The sequence below is a fragment of the Stegostoma tigrinum genome, chromosome 3, assembly GCF_030684315.1.
Source record: "Stegostoma tigrinum isolate sSteTig4 chromosome 3, sSteTig4.hap1, whole genome shotgun sequence".
Lineage (NCBI taxonomy): Eukaryota > Metazoa > Chordata > Chondrichthyes > Orectolobiformes > Stegostomatidae > Stegostoma > Stegostoma tigrinum.
In genome coordinates this window covers 9,791,139-9,807,331 of record NC_081356.1, presented here as the reverse complement: position 1 = coordinate 9,807,331, position 16,193 = coordinate 9,791,139, and the positions used below count along the sequence as shown (strand labels likewise).

The following is a 16,193-nucleotide window of genomic DNA, read 5'->3' as shown; positions in this document are numbered from 1 at the left end:
GTTTTGAAATAAAAATTTTGTTTCCATATCCAAAGATAATTGGTAAATGGAGGAACATAACTGCTGCCTTGTGAAATAAAGCTTTAATTGCTGACAAGGTTGTTTATTTGTGTTTAATGCTTGGTATGCAACTAAAACCTCACTTTTATGTTAGAATGAACAAACTCTTTGGGGGCTCTAGTGGTAATGTCCCTCTGTCTAAAATCCAGCAGATCTGGCTTCAAGTCCCACCTGCTCCAGAGGTGTGTAATAACATCGCTGAACTAATTGATTGATTAGGAAATATCTCACCTTTTCTGATGTGTTAAATGTGCAGCAAGCATATTCAATATATATTTTAAGCATTTATTTTTTGGTGAGCTATTGCTAGTGGAGGAGGTCAGCAAACTGAACAACAGCTTCCATCAGTTTGCATTCTACTCTGCATGCGCAAATGCTGAAAGATTATACTCTTCGATATCAGTGACGGCTGCAAACTTCAGACCTACTTCTACCACAAAATCCAGGCTGGCTCAGGATAAAAGGTTTCACATTTGGTTTGCTGAATAAAAGTGAAACTGTTTTCTGTTTATTTGGTAACCAAATGCACCCAGAGCTTCTAAAAATGTCACTAATGCCTCATGTGTACCTCTTTCATTTCCCATGAAATACCAAGTGGGAGACTTGCTGAACATCCCCCAAAAGGCCCTGTTTCCATTTTTCATTCAGAAGAATGAGCAAGGAAAACAAGTGGTAAAATGTAGAAGCATTCCCAAAGCTTTAACCCTGGGTTTATAGTTTATACCTCTCAAGCTGAAGGTCCTTTTACCTCAGCGATAGCATTAGCATTGCTGGGCGAGGATGTATGTTATGGATTTACAGTTTGCACTCTAGTATGCTTTCTGAAAGTTAATTATCCTGTTAAAGCTTTTCCTGCTTTCTTTCAGCTGGTTTATTACTTTGTTATGATCTACATGTTCAGACTGATAAAGATGGCAAGCCTATTAATCGCTTTCTGGTGAGCCGGGGCCGTAGCTACCAGCAGATGCTTGCAGCCCTTATCCATGAGGTAATGTATTTATGCTGCTTGTGAAACACGTGTCAAATTTTTTTTTAGTGTTTGCACAGAATTACACCTGATTGTGTATTGATCGCACGTGATTGTCTACTGGCCAACAAAAAATGTAAATTTGTTTTCTATAATTTTGTACATTTGTGTGTGTTTGTTTCTCATTCTCTCTCTCTCTCTCTCACACATTCTCTCATTCTGTCTCTTTCTCATTCTCTCTGTCTCTGTCTATCTTTCTGTATCTCTCCCACCCAGTATTTACCTCAGTCACTGCCTCTTTCTGTCAGGATGTAGCACTGTCTGTCAGTGTGTAACATCTCATTCTCTTTTTCAGAATGGAACTTTCTTTGTGTGCATGCGCTCTCTCTCTCTTTCTCTTCTTTCCCCTCAGTTAGTGTCAGTGCTAATTCTCTCTCACCTCTGTCTTTCCACCTCGTCCTTACCCTGTGCAGTGTTTAATGTTCCTTCTCCTTCAGCGTGCAACTCTTTGCTTCACTTTCCCAGTTAGTGCAAAGCTCTCTGACTCTGCCTGTTTGCCTTCCACACTTTCTGTCAAGAAACGACTCTCTGCTCTTCCATGTATGCATAGATCTGTTGGCGTGTTGACCACCCAAAGTTGTTTACAACTAAGGACGGCTTGACCCTGGAATAACCTGCCAAAGAAAATATCAGCACCATTGTATAAAATGTTACAACTCCAGTGAAGCAGCTCTCTCTTTCAGAGATTAGGTTCAAGACCCATCTTTAGATGATTTCCCTTTGCAGGTTTCTGTAATCAGGACTACTGTCTCTGCAGGGTGTGCCCAGTTTAGCCAGTTCTACTCACAGAAAGGTTAAAAAAATATGGATATTGCTCTGTGATTTTGACGCGATTAGAACAGAGGAAGTGGATTGACTTATTTGAATTGCTTGCTCCTTAATTCCTCAATTTTTCATGCAGTTGTTTGGGAACTGAGTTAAATTGAATGGTAACTGAGTTATATCCACAAAAGCAGCTATTAGGTTACTAAAATGGAATCACAAAATAAAAGCAGCAAAGTGGTCTAAATTTGAACCACTAATCCAAAATTATTACCTGCTTGCGGGAGAAGTTCAAAATTAGACTGAATTAGCAAAGAACATGATGTAACTTAAGCAACCACCAGCAAATTGTCAGTTGAGATTTTTGTCTTGAAATGAGTCAATGGGTTTTCTGGAATGTTCTGAACCATTTACACCCTTCTGAACTCCATGGCTTGAGAACAGAAATTTCCAGAACGGTTCAAGGCAGTGTGCACGAAAAATCTCCCTGGAATTTCAGCTTCTCCCAATGGGACTACTTCTATCAAAATTTCAGGAGAAACCCTGTTTAAGAACAATCTTAGTCATTGTAGCACAGATGGCTCATCAATTCAGTGCCGGCTCTTTGTAGAGAAACCCCGCAGCCTCATCCCCAACTTTATTCTCATAGCCATCAGCTATACTTTGCTCAGGCACCAATCCAGTTTCCCTTTGAGGTCATTCAACATTTCTGCTGCTAACATTTTGTAAGTAGTGATTTGTGGATCATTATCGCTGTCTGTGTTTAGAAACCCATTCTTCCTCAGATCACCCAGTACCTCTTACACAAAAAATCTGCGCTCTCTAGCCCTTGAATCATCACGGAAGGAGAACAGTATTTTCTTTGTCCACCTTAACCACATTTCTCATAATCTTGTACAGTTCTGTCAGACCTCTGGTTTATCCTGTTTCCTCCAAAGAAAATAATCCTGGCTGCTTCAACCTAATCTTGTAGCTAAAATTTCTTAACCTTGGAAGCATTTTGGTGAACCTCTTCTGTACCTTTTGTGGTGACTAGAACTGGATGTAGTACTATTCTTGTGACCTAACCAAAACTTGATCAGGGATCAGCATCACCTCTGTGCTTTTGTAGTCATACTGCAAATTACAAAGTTCCCGATAACCAATACTTTGTTAACTATTCTGTCAAAATGACCTACCACCTTCAAAGCTCTGTGCACATAAACCCCAACATCCATCTTGCTCATTCTTTAGATCTGTTTCATTGTGTCTGTCATGTTTTTTTGCCCATACCTTCTCCCAAATGCACCATCTTGTTCTTCTCCATTAGTAACATAGCTGCTCATTCTACAATTCTATCTATGTCCTGTTGCAGTCAACTGGATCCCCCACAGTTTGCTTCATCTGCAAGTTTGATATTATCAGCAAATGTTGAAGTTTCACTCTGTTTTCAAATGTCCAAGTCATTAATTTGGAAATGCGTCAAAAACTTCTTTAAAATCCATATGCAGAGCATTCTGAAGAAGTGCCCAGACCTGAAACATCAGCTTTCCTGCTCAAATGTTGCTTGGCCTGCTGCGTTCCTCCAGCTCTACACTTTGTTATCTCAGATTCTCCAGCATCTGCAGTTCCTACGATCTCTGAATCCATCACATTGACTCTTTCAACCTTCTCTATTACTTCTTCAAAAACTTCATTCAGATTAGGCAAATGTGAGATCTGTCCCTTACAAAATATATACAGCCTCTCTTTAGTTAATTCAAATCATTCCCAGGAACTTGTTAATGTTTCCTCTCTATTATTGCTTTTAAAATCTTACCCAGCATTAAACTGACTTGACCGTAGTTACTTGGAATATTCTTGCCACTTTGCTTGAACGAAGGTGTTTGATTTCCCACTACCCAGTCACTTGCCTTCTGCCCTGTATCTAGGGAAGATGGGAAGATTTTGCTATCCAATCTCAACTTTGTGGAATGTAAGCCATCTAGAGTAGACAACTTATTCACCCGAGGCACAGGCAGCCTCTTCAGTGCATCTTACCTTTGCCCTCATCAAGAAATTTTCTAGCCTCGCCCTGCCCTTCAAATGAAATATATATGTATGTCAGCCTCTTTTCTCGAATATGGAATGAGCTGCCACAGGAAGTGGTAGAGGCTGGTACAATAGCCACATTTAAAAGGCATCTCAATGGGTATATGACTAGGAAAGGTTCAGAGGGATATGGGCCAAATGCTGGCAAATGGGACTAGATTTATTTAGGACATCTAGTTGCCATGGATGAGTTGGACCAAAGGGTTTGTTTTTGCGCTGTACAACTGTGACTCTATGACCCACCCCTCCTCTCAGCCCCTGCTTATCATTTACATGCTGCAAGGGGGATTCCCTGTTGTGTTAATTACCATTCTGTTCTCACTCTCATACACTTTTATCATCATTTTACAAAAGATGAAGGGATAGAGGAAATGGTTCATGCTGTAACTCATCTGGAAATGGTCAAAGAACCCAACGCAATCACCTGAGAACTAACAGTGTATGGCTTTGATCAGCACTGCTTTTGTTATTTTAGAAGTCTGGGCTTTGTGATGTATTCAACCCCTGGGAAACCAGACCTTTATAGAAGCTTCTTCAAGAGACACAAGGGCCTTTAGAAATTGCAAGTGTTTTGGTGGGAATTTTTCTGAGTCCAAAATAAACCAATCTACAGAGCTAATAAAATGTGAGGCTAGATGAACACAGCAGGCCCAGCAGCATCTCAGGAGCACAAAAGCTGATGTTTCGGGCCTAGACCCTTCATCAGAGAGGGGGATGGGGGTGAGGGTTCTGGAATAAATAAGGAGAGAGGGGGAGGCGGACCGATGATGGAGAGAAAAGAAGATAGGTGGAGAGGAGAGTATAGGTGGGGAGGTAGGTAGGGGATAGGTCAGTCCAGAGAAGACGGACAGGTCAAGGAGGTGGGATGAGGTTAGTAGGTAGGAGATGGAGGTGCGGCTTGGGGTGGGAGGAAGGGATGAGTGAGAGGAAGAACAGGTTAGGGAGGCAGAGACAGGCTGGACTGGTTTTGGGACGCAGTGGGTGGAGGGGAAGAGCTGGGCTGGTTGTGTGGTGCAGTGTGGGGAGGGGATAAACTGGGCTGGTTTTGGGATGTGGTGGGGGAAGGGGAGATTTTGAAGCTGGTGAAGTCCACATTGATACTATTGGGCTGCAGGGTTCCCAAGCAGAATATGAGTTGCTGTTCCTGCAACCTTCGGGTGGCATCATTGTGGCACTGCAGGAGGCCCATGATGGACATGTCATCTAAAGAATGGGAGGGGGAGTGGAAATGGTTCGCGACTGGGGGGTGCAGTTGTTTATTGCGAACCGAGCGGAGGTGTTCTGCAAAGCTTTCTGTTTTCACAACCAAAATGAATAGCCAATAATGTTTAGAAAATGACCCACATTTCCCTGAGTCATTGGCAGGGTAACCAAAGATGGACATGAATTAATTTGTGTTTTTGTATTCGTGGACATTTCACAAATGAATTATTAAGTTTGATGGCAATCAAAACTGCTAAGGTGACAATATTTATTGCAGTATCAAAGAGGTCAATTGTGTGCATGGTAATCGCTGATAATTGTTCTGACAAACTGAAATTTTTCATTTTGATGTGATAAAAATGTGAAGTGTTCTTTCTTCTAAGGACCTTTTTGACTTCTAGGTGCCTATCCAACCTTCTGAATGGCATAAATCTATTTTACTGCCCCAAGCGTGGCTAGCTTTTATGGGGCGAACATACCATGCTGTTCTGCAGGTAACTATTAGTCTTTTTGAGACTTTACTAGATTCTTATCCAGTTTCGATATGAACTCTTGTTAATCATGGTCAGTAATCTGCCACCATGAAGTTTACACTTTTTTTCCTTCTACAGATGCAGTGTTTATTGAATTAATATTGTATTTCATTTGGTTATAGAGATATACAGCATGTTACTATCTCGTAAAAATCGAAAGAACTGAGGATGCTGTAAATCAGGAACAAAAACAAAGTCGCTGGAAAAGCCCAGCAGGTCTGGCAGCATCTGTGAAGATAAGAGAAGTTAACATTTCAGGGCCGGTGACCCTCCCTCAGAAAGCCCCTCAGCAACTTTGTTTTTGTTCCATGTTATTATCTCGGTCCGACTCATCCATGCCGACTAGATATCCCAAATAAATCTCGTGCCATTTGCCAGTGTTTGGCCCATATTCCTCTGAAAACATTCCCATTTACATATCTTTCCAGGTGCCTTTAAATGTTGTAATTGTACCAGCTCCCACCACTTTCTCTGGCAACTCATTCCATACACACACCACCCTCTGCATGAAAAAGTTGCTCCTTTGGTCCCTTTTTAGATCTTGCCCCTCTCACCTTAAATCAATGCCGCTCTAGTTTTGGACTCACCCACCACGGAGAAAAGACCTTGCTTATCTACCCTATGGATGCCCTTCATGATTTTATAAACCTCTATAAGGTCACCCCTCAGCTTAAAGTAGCCCCAGCCTATCCAGCCTCTCCCTACAGGTCAAAACCTCCAACCCTGGCAACGTCCTTGTAAATCTTTTCTGAACCCTTTCAAGTTTCACAACATCCTTCGGACAGCAGGGAGACTAGAATAGCATGCAGTATTCCGAAAGTGGTCTCACCAATGTCCTCTGCAGCTGCAACAAGACCTCCCAACTCCTGTACTCAAATGCGCTGGCCCGTAGAGGCAAGCATACCAAACATCTTCTTCACTATTCTGTCTACCTGCAACTCCACTTTCGAGGAACTGTGAACCCGAACTTCAAGGTCTCTTTGTTCAGCAACACTTCTCAGGACCTTACCATTACATATATAAGCCCTGCCCTGATTTCCCTTTCCTAATACGCAGCACCTCAACTTTATCTGAATTAAACTCCATCTGCCACTCCTCAGCCCATTGGCCCATTTGATCAAGATTCCTGTTGTTCTCTGAAATAAACTTCTTCGCTGTCGCCTCAAGTTTTGGTGTTATCTGCAAACTCACTAACCGTATCTCTTATTCACATTCAAATCATTTAAGTAAACAATAAAAAGCAGTAGACCCTTTGATCCTTGTGGCACATCGCTGGTCACAGGCCTCCAGTTTGCAAAGCAGCCCTCCAACAGCCCTGAGAAAAGGTTTCAGCCCGAAAGGTTGACTAACCTGCTCCTCAGATGCTGCCTGACCTGTGCTTTTCCAGCCTCACTCCTACAGACCTCCACCACCACCCTCTGTCTTCTACTTTTTGAGCCAGTTCTGTATCCAAATGGCTTGTTCACCCTCTATTCCATGAGTTCGAACCTTACCAACTCAGGAACCTTGTTGAATGCTTTACTGAAGTCAATATAGGTTATGTCTACCACTCTGCCGTCATCAATCCCCTTTATTACTTCTTCAAAGAACTCACTCAAGTTCATGAGACATGATTTCCCACGCACAAAGCCACGTTGACTATCCCTAATCAGTTATGTTCGACTTGGTCCTGTTCATCCTGCAGAGTTTAGATTCTACTTCATTAGACTTTCAGAGCGTGGTCTGTAAGTTTCGTTGTTCTAGATTTTTCAATTCACATCGAGACAGATCTGAACTGACAGTGTACCTATTAAAGATTTCCCAGTTACCTACCAGTGAATTTTTTCAGCCAGACTCCTGACCCTATCGTGGATGCCACCATTGTAGGAAAGTGACTACGAGGGCATTCAGTGCAGGGTCAGTCCCCCGCTTCCACTTCGGTAATTGTGCACTCCATAAAGTAAAATGTTTAAAGGTTGCAAAGCCATTTTGACAGATCTTGAGAGAGTGTAATTGTGTAAGTGGGAGAGGGAGTGCGGTAGTCAAGGGGTAGGGAGCTGGGTGGATGTGGTACTAGGGTGGCAGGTGAGTGGGGAAGGGGTTGGGATTGCAGTTAAGTAGGTGACTGTGATACATGAGGCTTCTTGACAGCTGTGTGGGTGAGCGGGTACCATGACAAGTGAGAGAGTAGGTGCCAGGGGCTTGCATTGGTGTTGCAGAGTGGGGTTGGAAACTCAGGGTGGGGATTAACATTTGGATGGTATGGAGGATTGGGAGGTGGCATTGGATGATATCAAAGAGTTCTCTGCCTCACGGATAATTGTTGGACCAGGTGTCCATTGGCTGGTCAGTGTGTGATATTGGAGCGCCAGCTTTCTAGATGACCAGGAGTTAAGGCAAATATTGTTCCTCCAACATTACGGGCAAGCCCTCAAAGTGTCCAGCTCTAATTGAGGTTGGGGACTTTTTCCCCAAAAGCTCCAGTTCCAATTTTCTGGGAAATCAGGATTTCTGAGAGGAGTTGACTTTGCCTGAAGAGTGCAGATCAGGTGCCTGCCTATTCAGAGACACTGAGATGTGGATCCATGTGTCAACCTGTCTGAGCTGCACACGTGTTTTAATATTGCCTATATGCTTCAGGTATCAATGATGGAATAAAGGGAAATGCTGCAGACACTGGAGAACTTCAATATAAATGGAAAATGCTGGAGCAACTCAGTAGATCAGGAGAATCAATGGAGAGAGGAGTAAACTTACTTTTTGGAGTCTCATGTGACTTTTCCCAGAAGAGAAATCATATTGGGAACATAGGAACAGGAGTGTAGGCTGTTCAGTCCATCGAACCTAACTTTCTATGCCTGATTGAACATTTCAATGCCTTTAACCCATCCGTCCCAATACACATTAATTACCTTTTACGTTGTGCCCCCATTACTAGACTCACCAGTCAGGGTAAACATCTTTCCTGCATTTACCCTGTTTGTCTCTTTTAAGTATTTTGTAGATTTCAATGTGGCCTTTCATCTTCAACTTTCAAAACTGCCGAGAGGACAAACCCATTTTCCCAATCTCTCTTTAGAGGACCATTCTGCCACTTCCACGGGGGTGGGGGGGGGGGGGTGTGTGTGTGCAAAATTGTGGTGAACTTTAATTGCCCTTTCTCCCTGCCAAAATCTCTTCACGGAGGTGAGGAGACCAATTCTGCACAAAATACTCCAAGCTCCTGTGCAATTAAAGCAACACCTTAAATTTTCTTTAGATAAAGGCTAAATTCCATGAGCTTGCCATGTAGCTTAATGACTTATTGACAAGGATGCCTTGGTCCCTTTGCACCTTTACGATTTCCACCTTCTCATATCTTTCCACATTACAGTCTACCTGCCATTTTTTTTAAACCATTCACTCAAGCTGTCCCCATTCTCTTGAAGGTACTTAATATCGTGTACGCTTCACACGATCTCCCTTTGCCTTGTATCATCACAAATTTAGAAGTATTATATTTGGTTCCTGCATCCAAATCATTGATTTATGTTGTGAATGGCTGAGGCCAAGTTATTGAACCTTGTGGTCCCCCACCAGACACATTGAGAGAATGACCCATTTATTCCCACACACTGTGTTTTCTGTCTGTTCACCAATCATTAAACTACACCAGAACATTACTTCCTGTGCAATATGTTTTAATTTTCTAACCAACCTCCTATGAAAACATTGTCAGAATTCTAAAAATTTAAGTATTCAATCACAATTGGATCTCCTTGATCTATGTTTCGGTAGCATCTTTTAAAAAAACTCCAAAATAGTCAAATATTAATTTCCCATTTGCAATTCCTTGCTGACTATGCACAATCAGGTCACAATCAACTAAATGTCTATTAATCTGCTCCTTTATCATCGACCTGTGGCATTTTCTCTCCTACTGATGCAAGGCAAACAGGTCTGTAGTTCTGAGGAAGGGTCACTTGACCCCAAACGTTAGCTCTGATTTCTCTCCACATGTGCTGCCAGACCGGCTGAGCTTTTCCAGCAATTTCTGTGTAAGGCCTGTAGTTCCTGTTTTCTTTCTCACTCTCTTTTAACATGAGGATGACAGTTGCAACCTTCAAATCTGCAGAAATCTTTCCGTTAAGTGTAGAACTTTGGAAGATGGAGGCAGTCCCTGGGTTGCAAACAGTTTCCATTTCTGAGTCTGTCTGCAGGCCCATTTGTATGCAATGCAGGAAACTCCAAAGTAGCCATTTGTATGTACAGGAAATGTTTGCAGGTCAAATCATTAAAGTTGCTCTCCTGTATGGGATCGCAGTCTTAAATATGAGCCTTTGTAAGTCAGATGTTTGTAAATCGGGAACCGCATGTAATCACCAATAGATTGACCACCTGGGTATAGACGCATCCTTCAACACTCTGGGATGAAAATTAGGTCATAGAGATTTATCAGATTTCAGCCCCATTAATTTCTGCAGTATAATCTTCTTGCAGTAATTTCGTTCAACTCTCATTCTCCTAAGCCAGTTAGATCTCTGGTTCCTCAGAAGATTTCGGGTATCTCCTGTAGCGCAAACAGATAGTGTGCACTCCATAAGTGTCTCTGCCATTTCTGCATTTTTTTCACTGGTGAAATTTTGATTAAATTCTGGATGATTTCTGTTGCTAGAATTTGGTGCATACAGGAACCACAAGACTGCATTTTATATAGTGCATCAATGTGGCTGCAGGCAGTCAGTATTTCTAGGGTATTGCTTGTTTTAAGCACAGAAAATGAGTTAAAACCTGATTTGAGTGAACCTTTGGGATAGTGACTCCTTCAGACATCTGAAGTAACGTATCCTTTGTGGTTTGACTCAAATACGCAGCTATTCTCTCTTCAAAGTGAAAACTTGATGGGAAATTTCTTTAATTTTATAAAGGAAGTGTAGAATTGCTTTTCTGTTCAATTGATAAGTTTCTATATGATTAAAAAACATGCCTGGTGGTACTCCACTACAGGGTGGAGTTTTTTTGTGATGGGCTGATTGGAGGCTATGAAGTAGAAATAATGCGAGGCCCTGCATTTACTTTGCTCCCCTGAAGAAAGCTATGGTTGCAACTAGACAAACAGTTTGCATCGTAATAAAATTTGTTTGCATCACTGAGAGCCAAGTTTGCAATGCCAAATAATAAATGCTGCCAATTTTAATCATTGAGAGAGAAAATAACACCTAAAACTTAATATGAATCCATATCTCAATAATTAGGGAACCTATCTGCATGTTCAGTTTGTATGGGAGATTGGTGAGGCCACTTTTGGAACACTGTGCACGGTTCTGGTCACCCTGCTGTCAGAAGGATATTATTATTGAAGTACTGAAAAGATTTACAAGGGTTTTATCAGAACCAGAGGGTTTGATTTATAAGGAGAGGCTGGATAGACTAGGTTTTTTTTTGACTGGAATAGAGGAGGTTGAGAGGTGACCTTATAGAGGTTTATAAAATCATCAGATAAGATGAGTAGCGAAGGTCTTTTTCCCTAGGGTAGGGGAGTTCAAAACTAGAGGGCATAGGTTCAAGATGAGAGGAGAAAGATTTAAAAGAGGCCAGAGGGGGAACTTTTTCACTCAGAGGGTAGGATATAGATGGAATGAACTGCCAGAAGAAGTGATGAATGCACATACAGTTAAAAAATTTAAAAGGCATTTGAACAGGTACAGGAATAGGAAAGAGAGGGATATGGGCTAAACACAACCAAATGGGGACTAGTTTACTTTGGAAAAACACTGTTGGCATGGCTCACTTGGACCAAAGGGTCTATTTTCTTGCTCTATGACAAAAGTAGCAAACGTTTGGTGAATTATTTGCTTACCCAAAGGTGCTACGTTGTGACCTGTCTCACATTATGTTTGTACTTGTCATTTTGGCAGCAAGGTAACGATAAATAAGGAAAAAAGTTGAGGGCTGTCTTGCTAACTATGTACAGCAATATAAAGCGAATTATTGTACTTATGCTTGATCTGTCGCCAACCAAGGAGCTTGAATATTTGACATTGTGGTTGAAGTGGGCAACTGCATTCATGTGTTTATCCATCAGGTTGAATGCTTTTGTAGTTTGATTCATATTTTATAATCTCGTTTTAAGGTTAGACTCTTAGAGACAGTAAAGAGGAGCCACCTGAAAATTGTTCTGGTACTATTCACCACAGTCACATTTAACTTTAATATAATGTCACACTAGTCTGTGGACTCTACTATTTTATAACTAAATAACTAACCACTGCATCAGATGTTCTCGTTGTATTTTGTTTGTGCTTACTTTGCTTAATTTACTGTTTTGAGTCAATTTTGATGAGTTGGGGAAATGGTTCAACAAATTTTGCTGATTGGATCAATGTATGGATTCTCTCTTTCATGTACACTGCCTGCTGCAAAAAAAACTTGTTTATTTTCTTCTGGGAGTGGTTAGAAGCATTGAAACACAGAAAATAGGAGCAGGAATGGGCCATTCGGCCCTTTAATGTGATCATGCCTGATAGTGGAGCAGGTTTTAAGGTTGAAATGTTTTTATGTAGGAGGCCAAGGCTACTTTGTAATTGTCCATGGCTCTTGATTCCTTCTTAATGTTGTCAAGTCTTGATTACTGTAAACTACAGTGTTCATTTCTTCAAAAGGATTTGAAAGACATCCCTTATGATTGAGTGCCCTGTTTGTCTATTTAAAATAAATTACAGCTGTGCTTTTCTTTTTAAAGCAAAGCTTCACATGAAATAGATTTAAATCTATCTAACTTTCAGATGACAAACAGATGCTTATGTTTCAGTAAAGGTGACATGGTTGTCTGTGATTTAAATTTTGGTGCAAAAAAGTGATTTGGATAAGGGTTCACTTTATGCAGTTGACAAGCAAAGTCCAGCAATTAATCTTTCTAAAAAAAAAGTAACATCCAGCATTCCTTATCTAATTCAAGGAAAACGGTACCACTGATTAACTGAGTGTTCTTGTCTCCCAATATTATCATGTTAGCTTGATTGAAGCATCATGAAATCCAGGTGTTTTCACTATGTCAAGTGCATTAGAACATGAAGAAACAGGTTTTTTAGTGCCAAAGAGTGGAAGCTGATTTAATTCTGCCCTTAATTCTTTTGGCCTGCCTTGAGGGAATATACGTAGCCTTCATTTGTCATCCCCTGAGCTCCAGGTTGGAGAAAGTAAAACTTGGATTCCACGCTGGAACTGGACCATCAGAATGATTCCAAGCTGAAGTATGATACCTGCACTGAGTTACACACAGAAAAGCAGTTCCCAAGTCTTTTGCCCACTTCCATGTTGCTGATTACAGAATGGATTTCACATGGGTTGAAATTAACAAGCAGGTTGTGTTCCTTTTATTTCCAACTGGGCAAATGGCGCATGTATAAGAAAGGAGGGTTGAAGGAAATTGCCACATGCTAGTTTCTTTTTGAGGCACTTGCCTGCTTTTAAATTTATTCTGCCTCTCTCAGTGTCAACTGATGCACAGTTTCCTCCTGTCTGCAATCACTGGTTGCTAATAGTTTCATTGTGGGACGCTATGGTTGATTGATGTCTTTGTCTACAGGGGAGACAAGCTGAGCTGGAGATGCAACAGAAGCATGGGAAAGATGATCCTGAAGAGCTGCAGTACAAAAAGTTTATTTGCTGGCTCTGGTAGGTAGAATTCAAAAGCACAGTGAAATGTTCATTTTGACCATTAGGCCGCAATGCTAATTAGCCACTTTTAATTAGATTGCAGATTTTCTTGTACAATTCCCAAATTAATATGCCTTCAAATTATTTGCATTTTTTTTACCCAAACATGTTGAACAAGGGAGTGCAAAGTAAAAACCAAAAACACTGCAGATGCGGTAATTCAGAAACAAAAACAGCAATCGCTGGAAAAGCTCAGTAAGTCTGGCAGCATCCATGAAGAAAAATCAGAGTTAATGTTTCAAGTCTGGTGACCCGAAGTATAAATTTAGTGTAAACACATACAGTGTGGGGTGAATTAGTTCTGAGGATGCTGTTATCCATAAGATGATCAAGTCATGTTTACTGTTTTAAAGAATTGGGGCCATTTTCTGGTTATACGTACCTTTTACGTTATGTCCATCCAAAGGTTACATAGCTATCTGTTCAGTGGTCCTCGAAGGACTGTCAATTTTTTTGTGTCTGCTGTATGATCTGTGTGTAAAATATGGGAAGACAACTAAACACTATGTTCTTGAATGTTTGTTTGCACAACATCAAGATTCGTGTCATTTTGAAGATCAGCATCAGCCCAAAACTCAGTCAATTGATCACAATACAATTGTGAAAAGAAGAAAGAAAGCCACTGTAATTTTAAAGAATGCTTTTGTTAGTGCTGTAAGTAACTGCGTTGTCAGATATATATTATCTTAACCCTATTGTTCCTCTTTAACAGGGTCAGGGACCTGTTGACTGATGTAGTTAAATCAGCTTCAAAGTAAGTGATGTTTTCCTTGTTTCGCCCTTGCTGCATCCTGCAGGATTCTTGCTTTCTTTCACATTGCTCCTTTTATAAGTTTACTTTCCACGGAGTGCTCAGCTTCTTGTGAAGCAAATGTTTCTGCAAAAATAAAATTAGGCCAAGAAGACCACCCCAATTTTTAGAAAAATAAAATTGATAAAAGGAATTAGACTTAAATTTAAGACACTTTTTTTCCACTTTCTGATTGCTTCCTTGAAATTTTATTGTTGATTTCTTTTCAATCATCAGTGAGAATGAGCATGTGGAATGAGGAATTTGTTTGGAGAAGAGAATAATCCTGGTAGCAGGATTTGACTCATTGTAGTCACATGTACCGGAGTACAGTGAAAAGCTTTGTTTTGCGAGCAGTACAGGCAGGTCATGACAAACAAGGACGTAGAGATCATAGAAACCAAAAGAACTGTGGATGCTGTAAAATCAGAAACAAAAACAGGAGTTGCTGGAAAAACTCAGCAGGTGTGGCAGCATCTTCCAAACTGAGTAAGGGTCACTGACCCTGGAATGCTAACTCTGATTTCTCTCCACAGATGTTGCCAGACCTGCTGTGTGTTTCCAGCAACTTCTGTTTTTGCTTCGTACAGATCATGGGTGCTGAGACAGTGTGAGGCATAAGGTTACAGTTGCATAGGAGGTACGCTTAGCAAAATCAGCATTATTAAGACCACCATCATTTGAAGTTAGAGAATCCATTCAGATGTCTAATAGTGGCAGGGAAGAAGCTGTTCTTGAATCTGTCGGTGCATGTGTTCAAACTTCTATAATTACAATTAATGTGCACAGTTGGAATGACTTGATTACTCAGGAAGGTTTTGATTAAGTCATTGAATTGCATTGATATAAGCAACACAGGAATATCTGCCTATCAGCTCTAATGTGTGGGTGGATGATTACATTCATGTATTTCTACTTTGAGCAACTTTGTTGAACAAAGAACAAGCCCAAAATCCCTGCTACAGAAGGCTTTCTGTTGGAACAACATGTCTTAACCCTCATCCCATGCTGCAAAATAAAATCTCAGCTGTTCCTATGCTCTCTGATGTGGAAATGCTGGTGCTGGACTGGGGTGGACAATGTCAGAAGTCACATGTGACCAGGTTATATTCCAACAGGTTTATTTGCAATCACGAGCTTTCAGAGAGCTGTTCCGTCGCTAGGTGAAGGAGAGGCTGGAGATGTCATGTGACTTCTGATTATGCAGTCTAAGTGAGTTCATAACTAGCAGTGACTTCAGCATAAACCATCACTGCCTAGTCCAGATGGGACTCAGTTCAGACGCATTCAGTCCTTTTCTGTGGTTGAATACAAATGATAGTGCCCGAGATGAAAGAATAATGTGTCAATCAACAGCAGCGCTCCTGAGATGCTGCTGGGCCTGCTGTGTTCATCCAGCCTCACATTTTATTAGCAGTGCACTGTCCCCAGTTTCTCTTTCTAAAGAATGACGACTTATTGACTCACGATGACTGTGTTGTTTTGTGAATTTTCTTTCTGACTGTGCTACATGGTGGTAGCAAGTTGAAATACTGTGTTTCGTTTAACAGGGACAGCCCTGTTGTGCAGGGAAATTCCATCCTCGCTTTGAGTGGATTGGCTGTGACTGTTACTAAGTACGAGAGCAGCCTACCATCGGACGCTCACGATGCACCAGAAGTAGGTTTATACCATGATCTGTTTTGCTATCGGTTTTCATGTTTTGCCGATAACCATCTGTTTGGGGAGGGATTGTGCCCATGTTTTGTGGCAAATGTAGTGCAGTGAACCCTCCACTGCCCCTTGGTTCCACTCCTAAATCCGATTGAAGTATTTTTCCCGACAGTCTACAAACACGACAATCATGTGCCTTCATAATGAATGGACAGGGACTGGATAGAGCGGAGTGAGAAATGTAGCTGAAGCTGTAGTCCAGTGAAAACCTGTTCATTCAAGCTGACAAGTAACTAAACCATTCCGTTAAAATATCATGTGCTTTTCATTAATCTTGCACTGGAGAAAGACTTAAAGCCTCTTGCGTGGAAAATTTACCACATGTTTCACTTGCTGGTCTCGGGACAACTGTTGTTAA

The 16,193-nt window shown here is 41.2% G+C and overlaps 1 protein-coding gene across 3 annotated transcripts in view; it reads left to right on the top strand.

The window, feature by feature from the left end:
- The window catches only part of focad (focadhesin), a 190,810-nt gene that overhangs the window by 102,359 nt on the left and 72,258 nt on the right, over positions 1–16,193 (top strand). For all 3 annotated transcript variants that reach the window (XM_048526877.2, XM_048526878.2, XM_059642923.1), the window contains exons 21-25: positions 927–1,048; positions 5,524–5,616; positions 13,202–13,290; positions 14,045–14,086; positions 15,673–15,781. In XM_048526877.2, coding sequence (XP_048382834.1) covers positions 927–1,048; positions 5,524–5,616; positions 13,202–13,290; positions 14,045–14,086; positions 15,673–15,781 — 455 coding nt within the window. The remainder of the gene's footprint in view (positions 1–926; positions 1,049–5,523; positions 5,617–13,201; positions 13,291–14,044; positions 14,087–15,672; positions 15,782–16,193) is intronic.